General features: G+C 45.4%; 1 protein-coding gene across 1 annotated transcript; it reads right to left on the reverse strand.

Annotated features, from left to right (window-relative positions):
• Positions 1-1,399: 1,399 nt before the first annotated feature.
• Positions 1,400-7,508, reverse strand: CCDC177 (coiled-coil domain containing 177). The gene is made up of 2 exons (XM_032774810.2): positions 5,954-7,508; positions 1,400-5,383 (listed from the first exon to the last, which is right to left on the reverse strand). The coding sequence occupies exon 2, from the start codon at positions 5,364-5,366 to the stop codon at positions 3,414-3,416; it is 1,953 nt and encodes a 650-aa protein (XP_032630701.1). The 5' UTR covers positions 5,367-5,383; positions 5,954-7,508; the 3' UTR covers positions 1,400-3,413.
• Positions 7,509-16,545: the final 9,037 nt, after the last annotated feature.

The raw sequence follows: 16,545 nt of genomic DNA on the forward strand, positions 1-16,545 counted from the left end.
CAACAATTATGCAAAAAAAGCCTCCTCTTATTTGTAGCTTACAGAACTTTTTCCGTAAGTGCAGATTTGCGTAAGTCAAGTATGCGCAACCTAGGCGGCATCTTTTATTATGTATTTGTTTATTTTACTGTCACATTCAGCATTGCTTACTTCCCCCATTATATCTTCTAAAATGATCTGCAACGGACTTTAAAAGTGACCCCGCAGTGAGCTGAATAGGTGCACCTACCTATCTGTCATTGTTTCAGGCCTTCTGCAGTCCCAGAAAAAAACACTGCATTAGATAGACTCACATCACATTTGGAAGGTTTTCTCCTCAGAAAAAAGGACTAGAAACAAGGTTACCATCCTGGACCCATTGAAATCAATGGGCATTTTGTCATTGACTTCAATGGGGCCAAGATTTCACCTTGACTCTTTTTTGTAATGAAAGCTTAGATTGTGCCCAATTTGTATATGTCACTAGGTCCATATCAGCATATCAAGTGGGCTGCATCTGGCTCATATGTTTGAAACCCCTGCTTTAGACCTTTGCAGCTACTAGGGCATTGGTGGTGAACTTAAGTACAGAAAACAGGGTGCCTTGCTTGGCTTTATACTCTCGCACAGGAGAAATGTGGCCTATTTTAATGTTCAAACTGACAAATGTACCAAGCAGCGGGGGGTAGGGGAGAGAATCCTTTCTGGGCCTGACAATCCAGCAGTGTCCTATGTTTTTGAATATTCTTGCCATTTGGTATAAGCTTGTGTTTTCCAAAGGCAAAAGTAATTCCTGGAAAGTATGTTTTACTTTACATACTAACTAAAACAAAGACATTAAATAAATACATATAATTATAAATAAACATTAGTAATACTTTGCACTTCTTTAGCACCTTTCATCTAAACATCTCAAAGTGATTTACAAAGTTTGGTGTTATCCCCATTTTACAGATGGGTAAACTAAGGTACAGCAAGACTATGAGCCTGATTCTGCTTCCTCTTAAATCAGTGCCATTCTCTTCCATGGGAGCAGGAGCAGGCGCTAAGGATACATCTATGCAGCAAAAAAAAAAAGAAAAGAAAACAACAACAAAAACAAAACCCCCACATCAGTTAGTCTCAGAGACCAGCCCAACTGACTTGGGGTCACACTGCATGGCTATAAATAGCAGTGTAGACTTGGGGCTTGGGCTCTGAAACCCAATGGGAAAGGGAGGGGCTTGGACTCCGGGCTTCAGCGCAAACCTGAATGTTTACACTTGTATTTTTAGCCTCGCACCATGAGCCCACCAAGCCCAAGTCAGCTGATCTAGGCCAGCCTCGGGGGTTTCACTGAAATGTAGATGTACCATAAGCAACTTGCCCAGTGTTACACAGCAAATCAGTGGCAGAGCTGGGAATAAAATCCATGTCTCCTGTTTATACTAGACAGTACTGTCTTTCTTCCCAGTGATCCGGAGGGAGCAAATACCATAAGACTCGGTACAAACCACCCACCCTCTTCACTTCCAACACTGGTTTTTATACTATTTCCATGGTTCATACCCTGGTAACATTGGTCTAATGTTATCGTTGCCACTAACATAACATCCTCTTTAAAATATTTTAAGATCTGCTGCCATCTCAAGGAAAACTTTGAGGAGCATTCTATTTAGAAATGCATCTGTGAAATGTAACACATATTTTGTCTTTCTGTTCCCCTGTATTTTGTATTATTAGAGTCATTTGTATGAACACAGGAGCTTTGCCGTTCCTGCTGCTTGTCTCCCATCTGAAGTGATCATGTTCTGTTTGTGACATCATCACCATTTTCACAGCAGACTGGTATGATGTCACAGACAGTGGAGTATACCTCCCACTTGTGAACAAGCTACTGGTGCACCACAATCTTGTAAGAAACATGGCAAAGCTTTCTGTATTCAAGCAGCTATGTTTTCATAACAATAACTAAGGAGAAAATAAATGCAGAAAAACTGAGCAGAATGATCTCTATATATAGAATGTTTTCCATGAGGTGTGAGCAGGCTTTTCACAGTCCCAGTTCCTTAACAGCAGGGCTCATTCGTCTGTACGTGATATCTAGTTAGAGTTGTGAAAATCCCACATTCCTCTGCTGAGTGAATCCACAACAAAACATAATTTGTCACAGAATGTACATTTTTTGTTTTACATGCCATAAAAAGAATAGAACATAATTATTAGTACCAATGGACAACTAAATGTTGTAATATTTAGTAAGTCATGATTAGAGCTGGGTGAACTAGTCACTGCAAATAATTTACTTGACAAATTTAATCCCCTTTTCTTTTCACAAATGATTGTAAACAGGCAGGTTTTCAGAAGTTTGTTCACTTTCTGACATTATTCAATGAACAGTTTGTGCAAACATATTTCAGTCTATGGATTGCTCATGAACCTTTCACCATAACTGGCATGTCAAGTAGAAGTTACTGATAATTTGCAATTAAAGCTGTGATTGGTCACCTAAGTCACATGGTATTAGTTCTGCTCCCTGATTGGATAACTCAATGACATATATACAGAGCTTTCCAGAAGGCCACACAATCACTTCCTGTGCAAATACCCCAGGAATGTATATTTGCAGTAGTATTTGTGATCATTTCCCTTTCTGCAAACATTCTTGCAAACAAAAATTCCTTTGTGTGATCATCTGTGGAAAGTGAATAAAAGGGGTTGTGAATATCATCATCAAAAGGAACTCTGGGGGTTTATTTGAGTAAATGTTGATTTGCAGTATGTGCCCAGCTATGGTTATGATAGCCTCTTGCATGGTATTAAGAAATCTTGTGATAGGCACCTCTTTTTCCACATTTTACATCAGCAGTGAATAAAGTGCAAACCATGGGCCAAAAGCACCCCAGGGAGTTCTATAATGAGGACATCCTCATCTTTAGTATGGAAGAATGACACAACAAGAAGACAGTTCCCAGCCTCTTGATCCAAGCTGAAAGTCACTCAAATCAAAATGAAGTGTTACATGCTGAGAGATGTACTCTCTACTGTCTGCCCTTGTCATAATAAAGATGAGGGTGACTGCAACTTGGTCTGTTTTAGGCGAATTTGAGGTAGCCCACAGGTTTCTGGGAAGTTGCCTTTGCAACTCTCACTTGAGTAAATTTGTGTGCTTCTGCTTTAATCCTTGAACATATCTTTGTGTAGAGTGGGGATGGGGTAACTTCTCTTCTGGAAGGGATAACAAAGGTCAGTCTTGTAAAATAACCCCCAAAACAAAAGCATTTTTAAAAAGGTATGTTAAATAGCTGCCACGAGGTTTGTGCTGAACCCTACTCCCTGAAAATTATAAATCAGGGTTAAAAACTGAAATTTTCTAATATGAAAGAGCTTTCTAATGTGTTCTGATGGGCACCAGATGATATATCCCCCACTTATCCACAGAAAGAAAAGACCTTTCATTTTTTATCCAGGCTGGCATGCAATTCTGCCTCAGAAACCATCTTGTCAAAGGTGCGCATGTTCGTTTCCTCCCGCACCTTTTCCCGGATGTGGAAGGATGCCCGGGCAACCGACCTGGCATTTTCCAGGACAGTCGTCTTCTCCCTGAAGATCTGCTCACTCCTCTCTAGTTTCCTCTCAATCGATAGGAGGATCTCCCTGCGTCGGAAGTCCTCATACTGCTCCACCTTCTGCTTGTTTACCTTCTGCATCTTCTCCCTCTCCAGGCGGCTTAGGATCACCTTGCGTGCTTTCTGTTGGACCACCTCCTCAGCCACCTGGGCAGCATGCTGGAGTTTCCTCTCTGTCGCTTTGGCCAGGGCCTCCAAGTGCTCCTTCTGCTCCCTCTCCTTCTTCTCGGCTGCCAGCTTGGCTCTCTGGATTTGCATCTCCTCCCGTTTAGCTTTCTCCCTTAGCTCTTGGTTCCTCTTCTCAATTAGCTGCTCATAGTTCTCCTGGGCCTTGTGCAGGTTAACCTCCAGGGAGGCCTTTAGCATCTCTTTCTCCTCTGCCTCTTGCCTGACCAGTTCCTTGAGCAGGGCCTCATGCTTCAGCTTCTCAGCTTGGTTGAGCAACTTCTTTTCCTTCTGCAGCTGCAGCTCTTTCTTCAGCTTCTTCTGTGCAGCAGTGGACAGCTTATCCTGCAAAAGCTGTTCTTCTCGTTCCAGGAATTCTTTCTTGTCTTCTTCCTTTACCTTCAGGTTGTGCTCTTGATGGAGCTTCTTCTGCTTATCTTCCAGGATGGCCCTCTCTAGCTTATCCCTTTTCATTCTGTCTTGCTTCTCCGCCAGCTCCCTCCACCTCTCTTCGTACATCAGGCACTGCTTCTGCTTCATCATGGTAGCCTCCTTCTGCCCTTGGGTCAACTTCCCACGACGTTTCTCAACCTGAGACTCCCACATCTTTTGGCACTGCAGCAGAGCCCTCTGCTTCTCTTTCTCTTCCTGCTCTTTCTGCTGCTCGGCCCGTCGCCGCTGGCTGTCCCACTGGAGGTGGGCCGCATACCTCTGCTCGTTCAGGATGTTCTCCTCCTGGTGCCTGGCTATCATCAAGGCAGCTATCTTCCTGTCCCTCTTGGGCACCTCCTTGAGACCTTTCTTCTTCTTCACCTCCTTGATGATCTTCTCCACTTTCTTTGTGGTCTGTGGGGAGTGGCTCAGATCCCCCAGGCTGAAGCTTCTGCCCACCAGGGAGTTCATGGCAGCCACCATCCTAGTCTGAGGGGTCCCTTTGGGGCATCTGTCCCTAAAGCTTTCTCCGCTGTAGGACGAGGATGCCCCTGATTCAGAGGAGGTTTTGGTGGAGAACCCCTCTCTCCGTTTCTGCAGCGAGTCCAGGGAATGGCTCTTGGTCTTGGGCCCGGTGGGAGCACCTGCCCCTGGAGCTAGGGTGCAGCCCCCATTGGTGGTGGTTTTGAAGGAGATCCTGGCAGCTGGGGAGGAAGGGAGGCTGCTTAGCATGAGGGGAGTGAAAATCCTTCTCTTCTCCTCTCGGATAATCCTTTCTCTTTCCTCCCGGCACTGCTGCAGTTTCCTCTGCCGGTCCATCTCGTAGACCTCGTACAGGCCGGCTGCCACTCGCATGGACCTGCCCGGGGCCTCCCTCACCAGCTCACTCAGAGCCCTGGGCAGCAGCTCCACCGGCTTGACAGCGCACCGGGCGCAAGCCTCCAGGGAGCGGGGGCTGGTGAGCACGTAGCGGCTGCCCTCGGCCTCCGGGCAATCGAAGTTGAAGAGGTCCAAGTGCAGCAGCGGGGACTGCTCGCGGCGCCTCCCTGGCTCCCCCGCGGGCGTTGGCGGCGGTGGACGCGGGGCCCCTTCGCCCGCCGCTGCCGGGGGCGCCCCATCTCCAGCTGCGCCGCCTGGGTCTGAGCATTTCTCCTCGCCCGGCTCCGCCGCCGGATCCACCATGCCTGACCCGCCGGAGACTGCAATGGAAAAAAAAAACAACAACCCATCAGGGGGATAAATCGTACAATACCCCGGCCAGCCGATTTAATCCACGCGAGGATTAACCGGGCGCTGCTCTCACGCACACAAAACTGATGCAACCCTGAGCAAAGAGGCAAAGCGGGGAGGAAAACTGCCCGCGGTCACGGGCGGCACAGTACAGCCTGCGTGTGTGTTAATTCCATGCAGGAACATTTCTGCTGAAAGTTGCAAAGTCATAACTAGAGGCACATGAAAGGACCGGCTGCCCAGGCAGCATTTGGGATGCAGGCTTCCCAGACTGGGCAGGTTTCTTTGTGCAGGGACCAAAGGCACTGCTTTTAAGTGTTATTTACCCTCTCAGACATTCATCTTGGGCAGAGGGGCAGTGAGAAGGAGGATGACAAGCCAAGCTGCAGTTCACTTCTTATTCCTAAAGGCTGGCAAAGGCATTGTTGCACACCGGATCAAACAAACAGCGAGAGCCAGGCAAACACCCTTTCGCTTTCCCAATGCAACATTTCCACGCTCTTTATTCTGTGGCCGGAATGCAGCGCGAGGATACTGACCATGCAGAGCCTCTGCTAACAGACTGCTTGGCAAAAAGCCCTTGCTGTTTCTCCGCCGAGCACAGAAGCATCATCCTGCGACACGGAGAACATCCCTCCCCATGCATGTGAGCCTGTGACTCCAGGGTAATGCCCCTGGCCGGCCTCCCCCCGCCCCAAACAAACGTGCATCAGCCTACGTCTGCAGACAACATGCTGAGGCTCAAACGTCCTTCCTGGATCATTCAGGATAGAGCGGAATTGTGGATGTCATTCACTTACTGCACTTTGCTTTGGCTCTTTCAGCGGCAGGCGGAACCGTGGGCTTTTGTCCCCTTGCTCCCTCTTCTTCAGTAGATGTAAGAAGCTGTTTAGTGCTGGATCGGGTTACTGGTGGTAACAGCAGCAGCTGCCCCTCCATGGCTCCCAGCAAACCCTGCGCCGACACTTCACCTAAACACAGGAGGAGGGTGCAATCTCAGGCATTCTTTTAGGGGGATAGATAGTTACACCGCTGACCTGGCCTCTCTACAGCCTCCAAAATCTTACAATTTACCTCGGTCTCCTTCCCCAGCTATCCTTAGTAGCGTCCGGGATTTGATGAGAGCAAGGGTTGGCTGAAGAGGGGGAGGAGGGAACAAACTACCCACAACCCCAAACTGCTTCTCTTTTGATGGGGGGGGGGGGCGACAAAAAGAAGGGACTATGCATACATGACGAGCAGTTCTCCAAGTAGCACTAGGGTCAGCCTGTCTGGCACTTGTAGTATGGGGTGGTTTATGTGGAGGAGGTGACAAATTTCACAAGCAGATGTATTAGCTTCCCAGGGTTTCCCCTCCCTCTTTTTTTTCTTTTTAAACTATTTAGAATGTTCTGAAATAAAAGGGCCAGGTGAATTCTTATTGGAGAGAGTCATTATGGTGTAAAGCAACAGCTGCTATCCTGCCAATTCCATAAAATGTATGTGTGTATGTTTATCTAGGAATGTTGTTATTATTTTAAATGTATTACTGTAGTGCATACAGGCCCCAATGGAGGTCTGGGCCCCAGTATGCCAAGCTCTGTATATATATTTAAAAAGAGACAGTCCCCCCCAAATCCAAGATTTTATAGGCTATATAGAAAAGACAGAAGAAAATGTGGAGGAAAGGAAGGACTCTCAACCTCATTTTACAGATGGGGAACTGAGACACAGGGAGATTAAATGACTTGCCCAAGGTCCCAAAGGGAATATGTGGCAAAGCTGGAAATTAAACCAACATCTTCTGAGTCCCAGTCCAGTGCCTTGACCACAAGACCTTACTTCCCCTACTAAGAATGTTATCTGCTGTTACTTTTATTCCATTTTTTCTTGCTGGGGAGAGAATTGAGGGGACATAGCTCACATGTAAATATATTGTAATAAATCTGCAGCCTCCTTGGACTTAATGGTTATCATTATTCAGCTTGTCTTGACTTCACTGTCACCTCTGAGATAAAAAGCTTCCTGCTATAAAAGCGCAGTTGAATGTATGGGGACTCTCTGCTCACTGTGAGCAGTATGCTGTCTCTGACACAGCTAAGCAGTTCTGATTCTATCCAAACATACTAGCCAGTTCATTACAACCGTTAATGCTATTAATCAACTTGCCATTTAATTGATACATTTACAGTTTAGGGTTACTTGAAGCACAACATGTGACCAGACAAATGACCTCTAGGACAGCCCCAATTTAAGGGTAAAGTGTAGTTTAAGGGTCAAATATGGCCCACAAAGGCCTAAAATGCAGTCTGGGACTGCCCTCTCCTTGTAACAGCAGGGTAAGGGCTAGTGGCCAACTGCAGGTTGTTATTGCTGGTGCACTCAGATAACAAACACTTTTGACCAGTCTGCTTAGGGATTTCTAGCACACCCACACCAGTATGCCAAGTAGGTAGGTGGCAAACTCTACCAACAAACAATACTGATTTATCAAATCTAATGGATTTATCATCATAGTATCTAGGTGACAACTGTAAAGATCAGCAACCAGTCTCACACGTAAATCATGAATTCTTCAGGACACGACAGTGTGCTCAATGCCTCGCCCAGTGAGGGCTGGGCCTATAGGCGCTACCATAATGCAAATAACTAGTAAAACTAATAATAATAGGTGCATCGTTACTGCCAAACTAGGACTGTATTCTCTGCCTCATGGAAAGTGTTAGAGTTGCATGTGTTTGTGTTTTGATATATACCTTATCTACATTGATATGCAAATTTATACGTGGCCCTTTGGCTCTTTGAAAGTTGCTATTGCAACCTTCACTGTTGCCTAGTTTGGGCCTTTTGCTCCTTCTGTTTACTTATGGACCTGCTTTAGACAAGGAACACTAAAAGCTGCCTTCTGTGTCTTTATGAGGTATTAGTATGCACAGTCTGCCCACAGGGCCATATTAATCTCTTTAGAGGACTAATGCAGACCAGAGGCTGAATGTCCAAGGGCACTCTAGAGGGATTGAAGAGACACATTTCTGTCACTGATCCTTTTTATTATTATTATTATTATGACAGGGTCCATTTCTCTTTTGCCCTGCACCTTGTGTAGTCATTTATAACTAATCCAAAGTGGAGATAAAATGCTACTAATCTCCTTTGGTAGCATTTTACAGCAATTTTGCACTGGGGTAAATCACAGCTCAAGGTGCTGGGAAGTGCAGAATCAGGCCCATAGAAGCTAGCATTGGAAAAAGCTAGTGCATCTCCCTGCCAGTGTACAGCTGCTCTTTATTGCACATTTATTAGCGTTTTGTCTAGTCTAGTTTTAAATTTGCCAGTGCATGGGGCTTCGACCATTTCCCTTAGGAAACCATTCCACAGAGATCTCATTGTCAAGATGTTTTCCATTATATTTAGCTTAAATTTTCCCTTTCTTAATTTGTAGACACTCGTCTTAAATAAGTGCCCCTGTCCCTTTTTATTACACTCAAATCAGTCCTCCCCTCCTTTGTGTTTTCACCTTTCCAATGTTTGTAAATTGTTTTCATGTTCCCTCTTTGTTGGCCCTTATCCAAGCTAACCATGTTATCCTCATAAATCAATCCCTCCAGCCTAGGATGATCAGACAGCAAGTGTGAAAAATAGGGTCAGGGGATGGGGGATAATAGGAGACTATATAAGGAAAAGACCCAAAAATTGGGACTGTCCCTATAAAACCAGGACATCTGGTCACTTTACCCCAGCCTCACAATCATTTATCAGCTTTTTCTCCGAACTCTCTAATTTGTCAATATCTTTCTGATAATTAGATGCCCAGAACTGAACATGGTATTCCATGTGCTGTCACACCAGAGCTGCCTGGAGAAGGACTGTTACCTCTCTGCTTTGTGGCATGGTGTCTCTGAATCTACAACCTGTGGTTGCATTGGCCTTTTTCTCTCCGACATCATCCTTCAACTCAGATCTCATTTGCTATGACTCCTACATTTTCTTTCAATGTTACTGCCTCTCAGGTCTCTCCCTTCCAGTGAATACTTGGTTTATGGTTATTTCCCCATCAATGTAATTCCTAACATTTTCCAAGCTGAATCACAGCTCAGTATTGTCTGGATTTTCTACTCTCCCTGGGTCTCTCTGGCTACTGACTGGGTTCACAAATACTCCCATTTTATGCCCAGACCAGGGGTGCTGTGCCAAGTCTTCATTTATTCACTCTGATTTAAGGTTTCACGTACCAATAATACATTTTAACGTTTTTAGAAGGTCTCTTTCTCTAAGTCTATAATATAGAACTAAACTATTGTACGTAAAGTAAATAAGGTTTTTAAAATGTTTAAGAAGTTTCATTTAAAATTAAATTAAAATGCAGAGCTCCCCGGAACCGTTGGCCAGGACCTAAGCAATGTGAGTGCCACTGAAAATCAGCTCACGTGCTGCCTTTGGCTCGCGTGCCATAGGTTGCCTACCCCTGCCCCAGACTATTCCTGTTCCTTCCATGGGTATGTGGGGAAGGTAGAAGGAGCCTCCTTGCCCCCTTATGCAGGGTCTAATATGATTGCACTCTCTGCAGTCTCCTTATACCTCCACAGGGACCAGCCACCACAACAGGGGAAGGCAGTACACAGAATCATTCCCCCATCCCGGCCTGGGCCAGCAGAATATCCTGTGTCTTCCTAAGGGGTAGTAGAGTGTGCACAATCCAGCATAATCCCTCCTGGAGCTCCCCACGGGCTGATACAGCTGCACCCTACTCCAAGATGGTCTATCAAACACAATCAAGCACTGTGTATCATAGGTAAGTTTGATTAAATTGGTGCTTGCTCCCTTTTCTAGATCTTTAATGAAGATATTAAATAAGACAGGACCTCAGGCCTATCCCTGTGATACCCCCGTGCACACACAGACACACACACACACCTTCCAGTTCAATCAGTTACTGCATCTTATAACCCTTTGTTTACTGTTGTGCTGTCAGTTTTCAGTCCACGTAAGTGTGATCGTAGCCAAGCTGCTTTGAGCTAATGATGAGAGTGAGATTCGGTCAGGCAGCGTATACAATGCTTTTTCAGTCACAGACGAGGGAAACATGAGAACATTGGTGTAGCCAGGCTACAAAAAGGAAAGGGATGAGCTGCCAGGTTCCAGTTGGAGAGAATTTGGCTATCGTGTCTCCTTTTATTTACTCCTTTGGTTTGCCCATTGTTTTTCTCTCTTCCCACTTTACATTCTGTCTCCAGTCCTGGCCATCTTTTGCGTCCTCACTTAATGCTGGCAGTCTCATGGCTGCTCACTACCAGTATACACTACTCCCTCAGAAAGACATGCACCGAGCTGGTTGGTCCCCTTTCCCTCCTCGCCCATGTACCTTCCCCTTTGTCTGTTTGTCAATCCCCGGAGCCTATTTTCCCTATTCAGAAAGAGTCCATGTTATTATGTCTGCAGGCCATGCCTGACTTCAAAGGAAAATTGACCAGCTGTGGTAACTGCTCTGTTCCCTTGCACTCACAGCAGAGTAACTCCACATAACAAGCATAAACTGTGCGTGACTAGGGCTCGAGGGGGCTCAGCTCCCTCAAATCTATCAGTTCAGCTCACCAGCTGCCCTTCTGTGTGCGTGCCTATCTCAAAGCAAAGCCCCAACATTCATGAAGCTGACTTCATAGATGCTGGAACTAGGGGTGCTGGGGGGTGCTGCTGCATCCCCTGACTTGAAGTGGTTTCTATTATATACAGAGTTTACAGTTTGCTTCAATGGCTCTCCGCACCCCCCATTATTAAAATACGTCCAGCACCCCAGCTAACATGTTACTGAAAAATGTTGTTTTAAACAAATGACAGTGCTTGCAGCTGTAACACTGCAGTATTGTATTACTGCTTGAGAACCTGAATGTGAAATGAATAAGAGACAGTGAAAATGACCAGTCTGGTTGTACTGCCCAAAGTGAGTGAAATGCAAAATGTAACCAAGCAGAATAAATAGTGCGATGGAGATTAGAGTTTAAGATTATTTTAGTTTTCAGTAATCTAAAATGTTATTTATAAAACAAGAGAAGAGATTTTTTCCCCCTTTCTATATGATTTTAACCTGATTGTTCCATTGATTTTCCCATTAAAGGGACACCAAGAACGTATGGAGCTTTTGAAATTTTGAGAGGACACAACCTCCCTGCCTTCCTCCTCTGCATCATAGTTGTGAGGAACAGTACGAAAACTGCATTTCGAGGAGGAGTTCCCAGATACCAAGCCAGAATCCTTAGCCAGCAACTTTGAGTCTTCGAATATTAACCTGCTTATTCAGGAGCAGGTTAATATTCGAAGATGCTGGCTAAGGATTCTGGCTTGGTATCTGGGGACTCCTACTCGAAATGCAGTTTTAGTACTGTTCCTCACAACTATGATGCAATGTATGATGTAGTCTGTTAACATGTAGTATAACTTTGCCTTAATAAAAATAAATCATCCCTCCTACCACACACATTTTCCAGGAATGTAATCTCCTGTTTCAGTCTAACTCAGAGTTCTCTTTCATTTATGGATTCTAATTGCTCTGTCCTAGTAATCCTCCACCTCCCCCAATTCGGCTGCATGCAGCTCCTCAGGTGTGTGAGGAAGAGGGCAGATACACACCTCTGTTCTCATGTTGGAATGAGTTGTAGCAGTGAGGGGGGAGGGGTGATGACAGTATAAGGCCTGATTCTTCACTGCTTTGTACTGTGTGTCGTCACTTCCATTTGTGTGCGCTGAGTGTAAAATGCATGCAGACATGACCGTATCACATGGGTGGCATTTTGCATAGCTGTAGATTACTGCATACTGGGAAAGGCAATGAAGAATCAGGACCATGGTGCTTGCCTCAGGGATTCATGGGAATTTGAAGAAAAAAATGTAAAACCACACTCCCATGGGAAGAGTGATCCCCAGCAGGTATACTCACATCACACATGCTCATCTCATACCGACACAAAATCAACTGCACTGCTTAATCAACTTGCTGCTGGAGACAGGGGTGTCACTTTTTCCAGTCCCGTTTAGCATGCATATGGACTAGAGAGGAATTGTGATGATTGGTTGAGTTACCCCTGCTGTCACAATGAGATTGTTTAACAATGACCTGACCTACTAACTTGGCCCTGACTACAGGCATAATAACCACTATATACAACAACCATTCTTAATAACTTTGCTTAAGCACAATATGTGTCTTCAAAAGTAACCTGTGAGTAGCAATGATAGTAAATATTTTCATTATGATAGCACCCAGAGACCTGAATTGGGATTGGAGCTCCAGTCCGCTTATACTGTACAAACACAGAAAATGCCTGAGTTTCAAATGAGTTTTAACTATATGTAAAGTTTGAAAGGTGAGCACCAAATCCATCTCCTAGCTAGAAGAAAAGAAAAAAGAGATGAGACTCACAGAAAGAAATGTTAAATGGCCCATTTTACATTAATTTTAACTATAATTAGTGGATTTACTTAAGTCCCAGAAAATTCATTCTGTCTCCAAGTGCCCTGAGCTTGTCAAGAATACGCTATGTTATTCATGCAAAACTAAGAGGTAGAATTCCTGTTTTAAGTATAAGTCAACAAATCCTAAACTATGGAGGTGCTACAAGAATGAATTCCACCTTCATGCCACCCTTTCCCCCCCCCAACCTTTGAAGAACAGTGGAGCAATTCTACTTGAGCAAGGAAAGACTATGACTGGAGGAGATGCCAACTAGATGTTACATCTCCTTTAAACTGACATCTGGGAATCCTGCCAAATTGAAGATTGTCAGACTAACTCTGATAATATTTGGAATAAAACTCTATGCCAGATGTTGCCTCAGAAAACATGAAAGCCACTGGACAGGGGTTTTAATATGCCGCCCTTGCAATTAGCTTGTGTTGAATTCTTATAGCAAAACTGACAATTTACTAATTCCTTGAGGCTCATGGAGTCATTGTACGAGGCAGCTCAGTGCCAAAGAATCCAGCATCACATATATAGAACAGACTAGGTACCAAAGGGTTAACTGATGTAACCTAAAGAAAAACTGCTGTGTAATATAAGAGATTCTAATAGCTACATTTAATTACAAAGCAGAGTAAATCTATACATAAATGACTTTCTTAAATATAATTTTAAAACATAACATTCAAATAAGCTGAAAGTGTCTCAATCTATTGATGTAAAGTAGGACAAAGGGAACACAACTCGTGTGAGAGGAAGGGTAGTTCAATAGGGCTTGAGAGACTCAGGTACAATTCCCAGCTCTCTGACAGCCTTGCTGTGCAACCCTGGATGAGTCACTTATGCCCAGATAGCTAAAGGTATTAAGGTACCTAGTTCCCATTAACTTCAACAGGAGCTGGGTCCCTAAATACTTTGGGCGTTGGCCCATGGGCCTTGGTTACTCTGTGCCTCAGTTCCCCATCTCTAAAATGGGGACTATAGCAGTTCCCTGTGATGAGGAATACCTTAAAGATTGTGAGATGCTCAGATACGATGGTGATGGGACCTTTATAAGTACAGCAGATACATTTGAATGCAGGAGACTCTCAAAGTGGTTGGACGGTAACCTGTTATTTATAGATATTTAAAGAGAACTAGAACTTGCCTTCCAACCACTTTGAGAGCTCACCTCGTAGAAGCAGGAGCCGCATAATGTGTATGCCTCCATTCTTAAGTACATGCTGTGAAATATCAGTAAAATAGCAGCTTCCATTGCAGAATACCCCAGCACTATTCATAGGTATGTAGAGCAGGAAAGAATGACGGGCATTTCTAAAAACAGTTTTGTAGAATTCCATTTTAATATATATACTTATATAGACACAGTTCAGCAACCCTGACTTGCTTACACAAGCAGTCCCATTGGACTCAGTGGCCCTGCCTCTATGTTCTGTTGCAGCCCTTTCCTACCAGCTCTACTGTCTGTTGAGACACCTATGGATCTTAAAATGGCCAGCTGAAACTGGAGCACTAAAATTAGGGGATGCTTTTGAAAATGTAGGTCCAAGTGATTTGCTAAGAGTAACACTATCAGATTGAAGCAGAGCTGAGGCTAAACCCCAGATCTCCTGACCCAAAGGTCCATGTTTGCACCACTAGAATACACTGTCTTAGACTGAAAAATGAACCAGACAGGACCATCGATAAAATGTTGCTATTATTTACATCTGTGAAACCCATCTGGAGCAAGTTCTTTTTTTCAGAAGTTCTTAACTCCATTGACTGTTCAGATCAGTGTGGCTGAGATCAGAGTGTGGCTATTGTGTGTAACTGAGTAGGTGGCTGTTTTATTGTTAGAAATCAAGTTACTAGAAATTTCTCTTTTGCAATTCTAGGATTCAGGCCTGGATCCTGTGTGGTGACGATGAGCATTCTGGGAGTCGCTCAGCACCTTGCATAATCAAGCTATTATTGTGCATGTGACAGGACCCAAAAAGGGGGGCCTCAGGGTCCTGGGTCCCCCATGTCCTGGTTTTCCTTATAAAATCAGGCAATGCCTCATTTTGAGGGTGGAACCTAGAACCCAGAGGAATAGTTCCCAGTAGGAATGAAAGCGATAGGAAGCTGGAGCAGCTGGACCCAATTACTAGGTGGCAAAGGGGCCAGGTGAAGGCAGTGATTGCTACTCTAGAGTGAAATAACTTTCTGCAGCTTGGGTGGGTTTCTCACTTCGGGTATTTTATCTGGTGAGTTTGTTTTCTGTTGTGAGTCTTATTTTTGAAGTAAGCTGCCCAAGAGGCTAAGGATCTTTTTTGTAAAATGTTTCCTGGCTACTGGCTTTCTGAGGTTAAACTGGCCTTTTTGCAGAAGAGGGCTTTTCCCCAAGTATGGTGTTTCTTGATGGGGTTCTGGAATTGGGCCCTACTGTAGAACAAGGGTGCCTGTTTGATGTTTAAGTGGGTGTCCTATAACTAAGGGCTATGTTGTCTTCCTTTCCCATGGAGGAACCTGTGGATGGGGCTAGTTCGGCAGGAGGGTCCTCATGGCTAGCCTTGGCATTTCCAAGTAATTATCTATTCATGTGGGGGTTGAGGGGGAGTGGGGATAGCAGAACCTAGTTTTCTAGAGGCAAAAATATCTTTGAAAGGTGGGTTCCCCTCCAGGGCCGGATCCAGCTTTTTTGCCACCCCAAGCGGCGAAGGAAAGAATAAAATAAATAAAAGCTGTGATTGGCGGCACTTTGGTGGCAGCTCTACCGCACCGCTTCATTCTTTGGCTGCAATTCGGCAGCTGGTCCTTCCTTCGAGGGGGACTGAGAGACCCACTGCAGAATTGCCACCGAAGACCCCAGACATGCCACCCCTTTGGGTGGCACGCCAAGCACCTGTTTCCTGCACTGGTGCCTGGAGCCAGCTCTGTCCACTGGATGAGAGACAGTGGGTCTACCTCAACACCAGCGGAATAGATCCCTTCACACTCTGACACAATCTATGGCAGATTGTTTAACTCCTGGATCATGACACAGAACTACGTAGCCAGAATGTGTCAAAGGGTCCTACAGGAGGCCGTGGGAGAGTTGCAGAGCCCACTCCACTCTCACCTTATTGTAGTGTCTACCACAGCTCCAGTCCGTGGGACGGGCTGGGCTCAGCTTCCTGCTCCGCAGGAGCGGCTCTAGCTTTTTTGCCGCCCCAAGCACGGCAGGCAGGCTGCCTTCGGCGGCTTGCATGTGGGAGGTCCCTGCTCCCGTGGATTCAGCGGCTTGCCTGCAGGAGGTCTGCTGGTCCTGCGGCTTCAGCATACCTGCTGCCGAATTGCCGCTGAATCTGTGGGACCAGTGAACCTCCCACAGGCAAGCTGCTGAAGGCATCCTGACTGCCACCCTAGCAGGGACTGTCAGGGCGCCCTCTGTGGCTTGCCACCCCAGGCACGTGCTTGGAGCTCTGGTACCAGGAGCCGCCGCTGTCCCCTCCACATTTTCCTTCCCACCACTTGAAGCAACATTAATTCTCGCTTAGCCTTCTGACTGGAATAGGGAGCGCTCAGCATGGAACAATTCCACAAAGAGTAGCTGGTACCTTGGGGTGCCTCTCCTGCCATCTGTTTTGCCCCAGACCCTCATGGAACCCTGATCCTGTAGAGTTCCACTGGAGATGGGTCTTCTGTGGAACCCCATTGTGGGAGAGAAGAGGAATGGAGGAGCCTCCCCTTCCTGCT

Source organism: Chelonoidis abingdonii, chromosome 4 (genome assembly GCF_003597395.2).
Source record: "Chelonoidis abingdonii isolate Lonesome George chromosome 4, CheloAbing_2.0, whole genome shotgun sequence".
In the NCBI taxonomy this organism is placed as follows: Eukaryota; Metazoa; Chordata; order Testudines; family Testudinidae; genus Chelonoidis; species Chelonoidis abingdonii.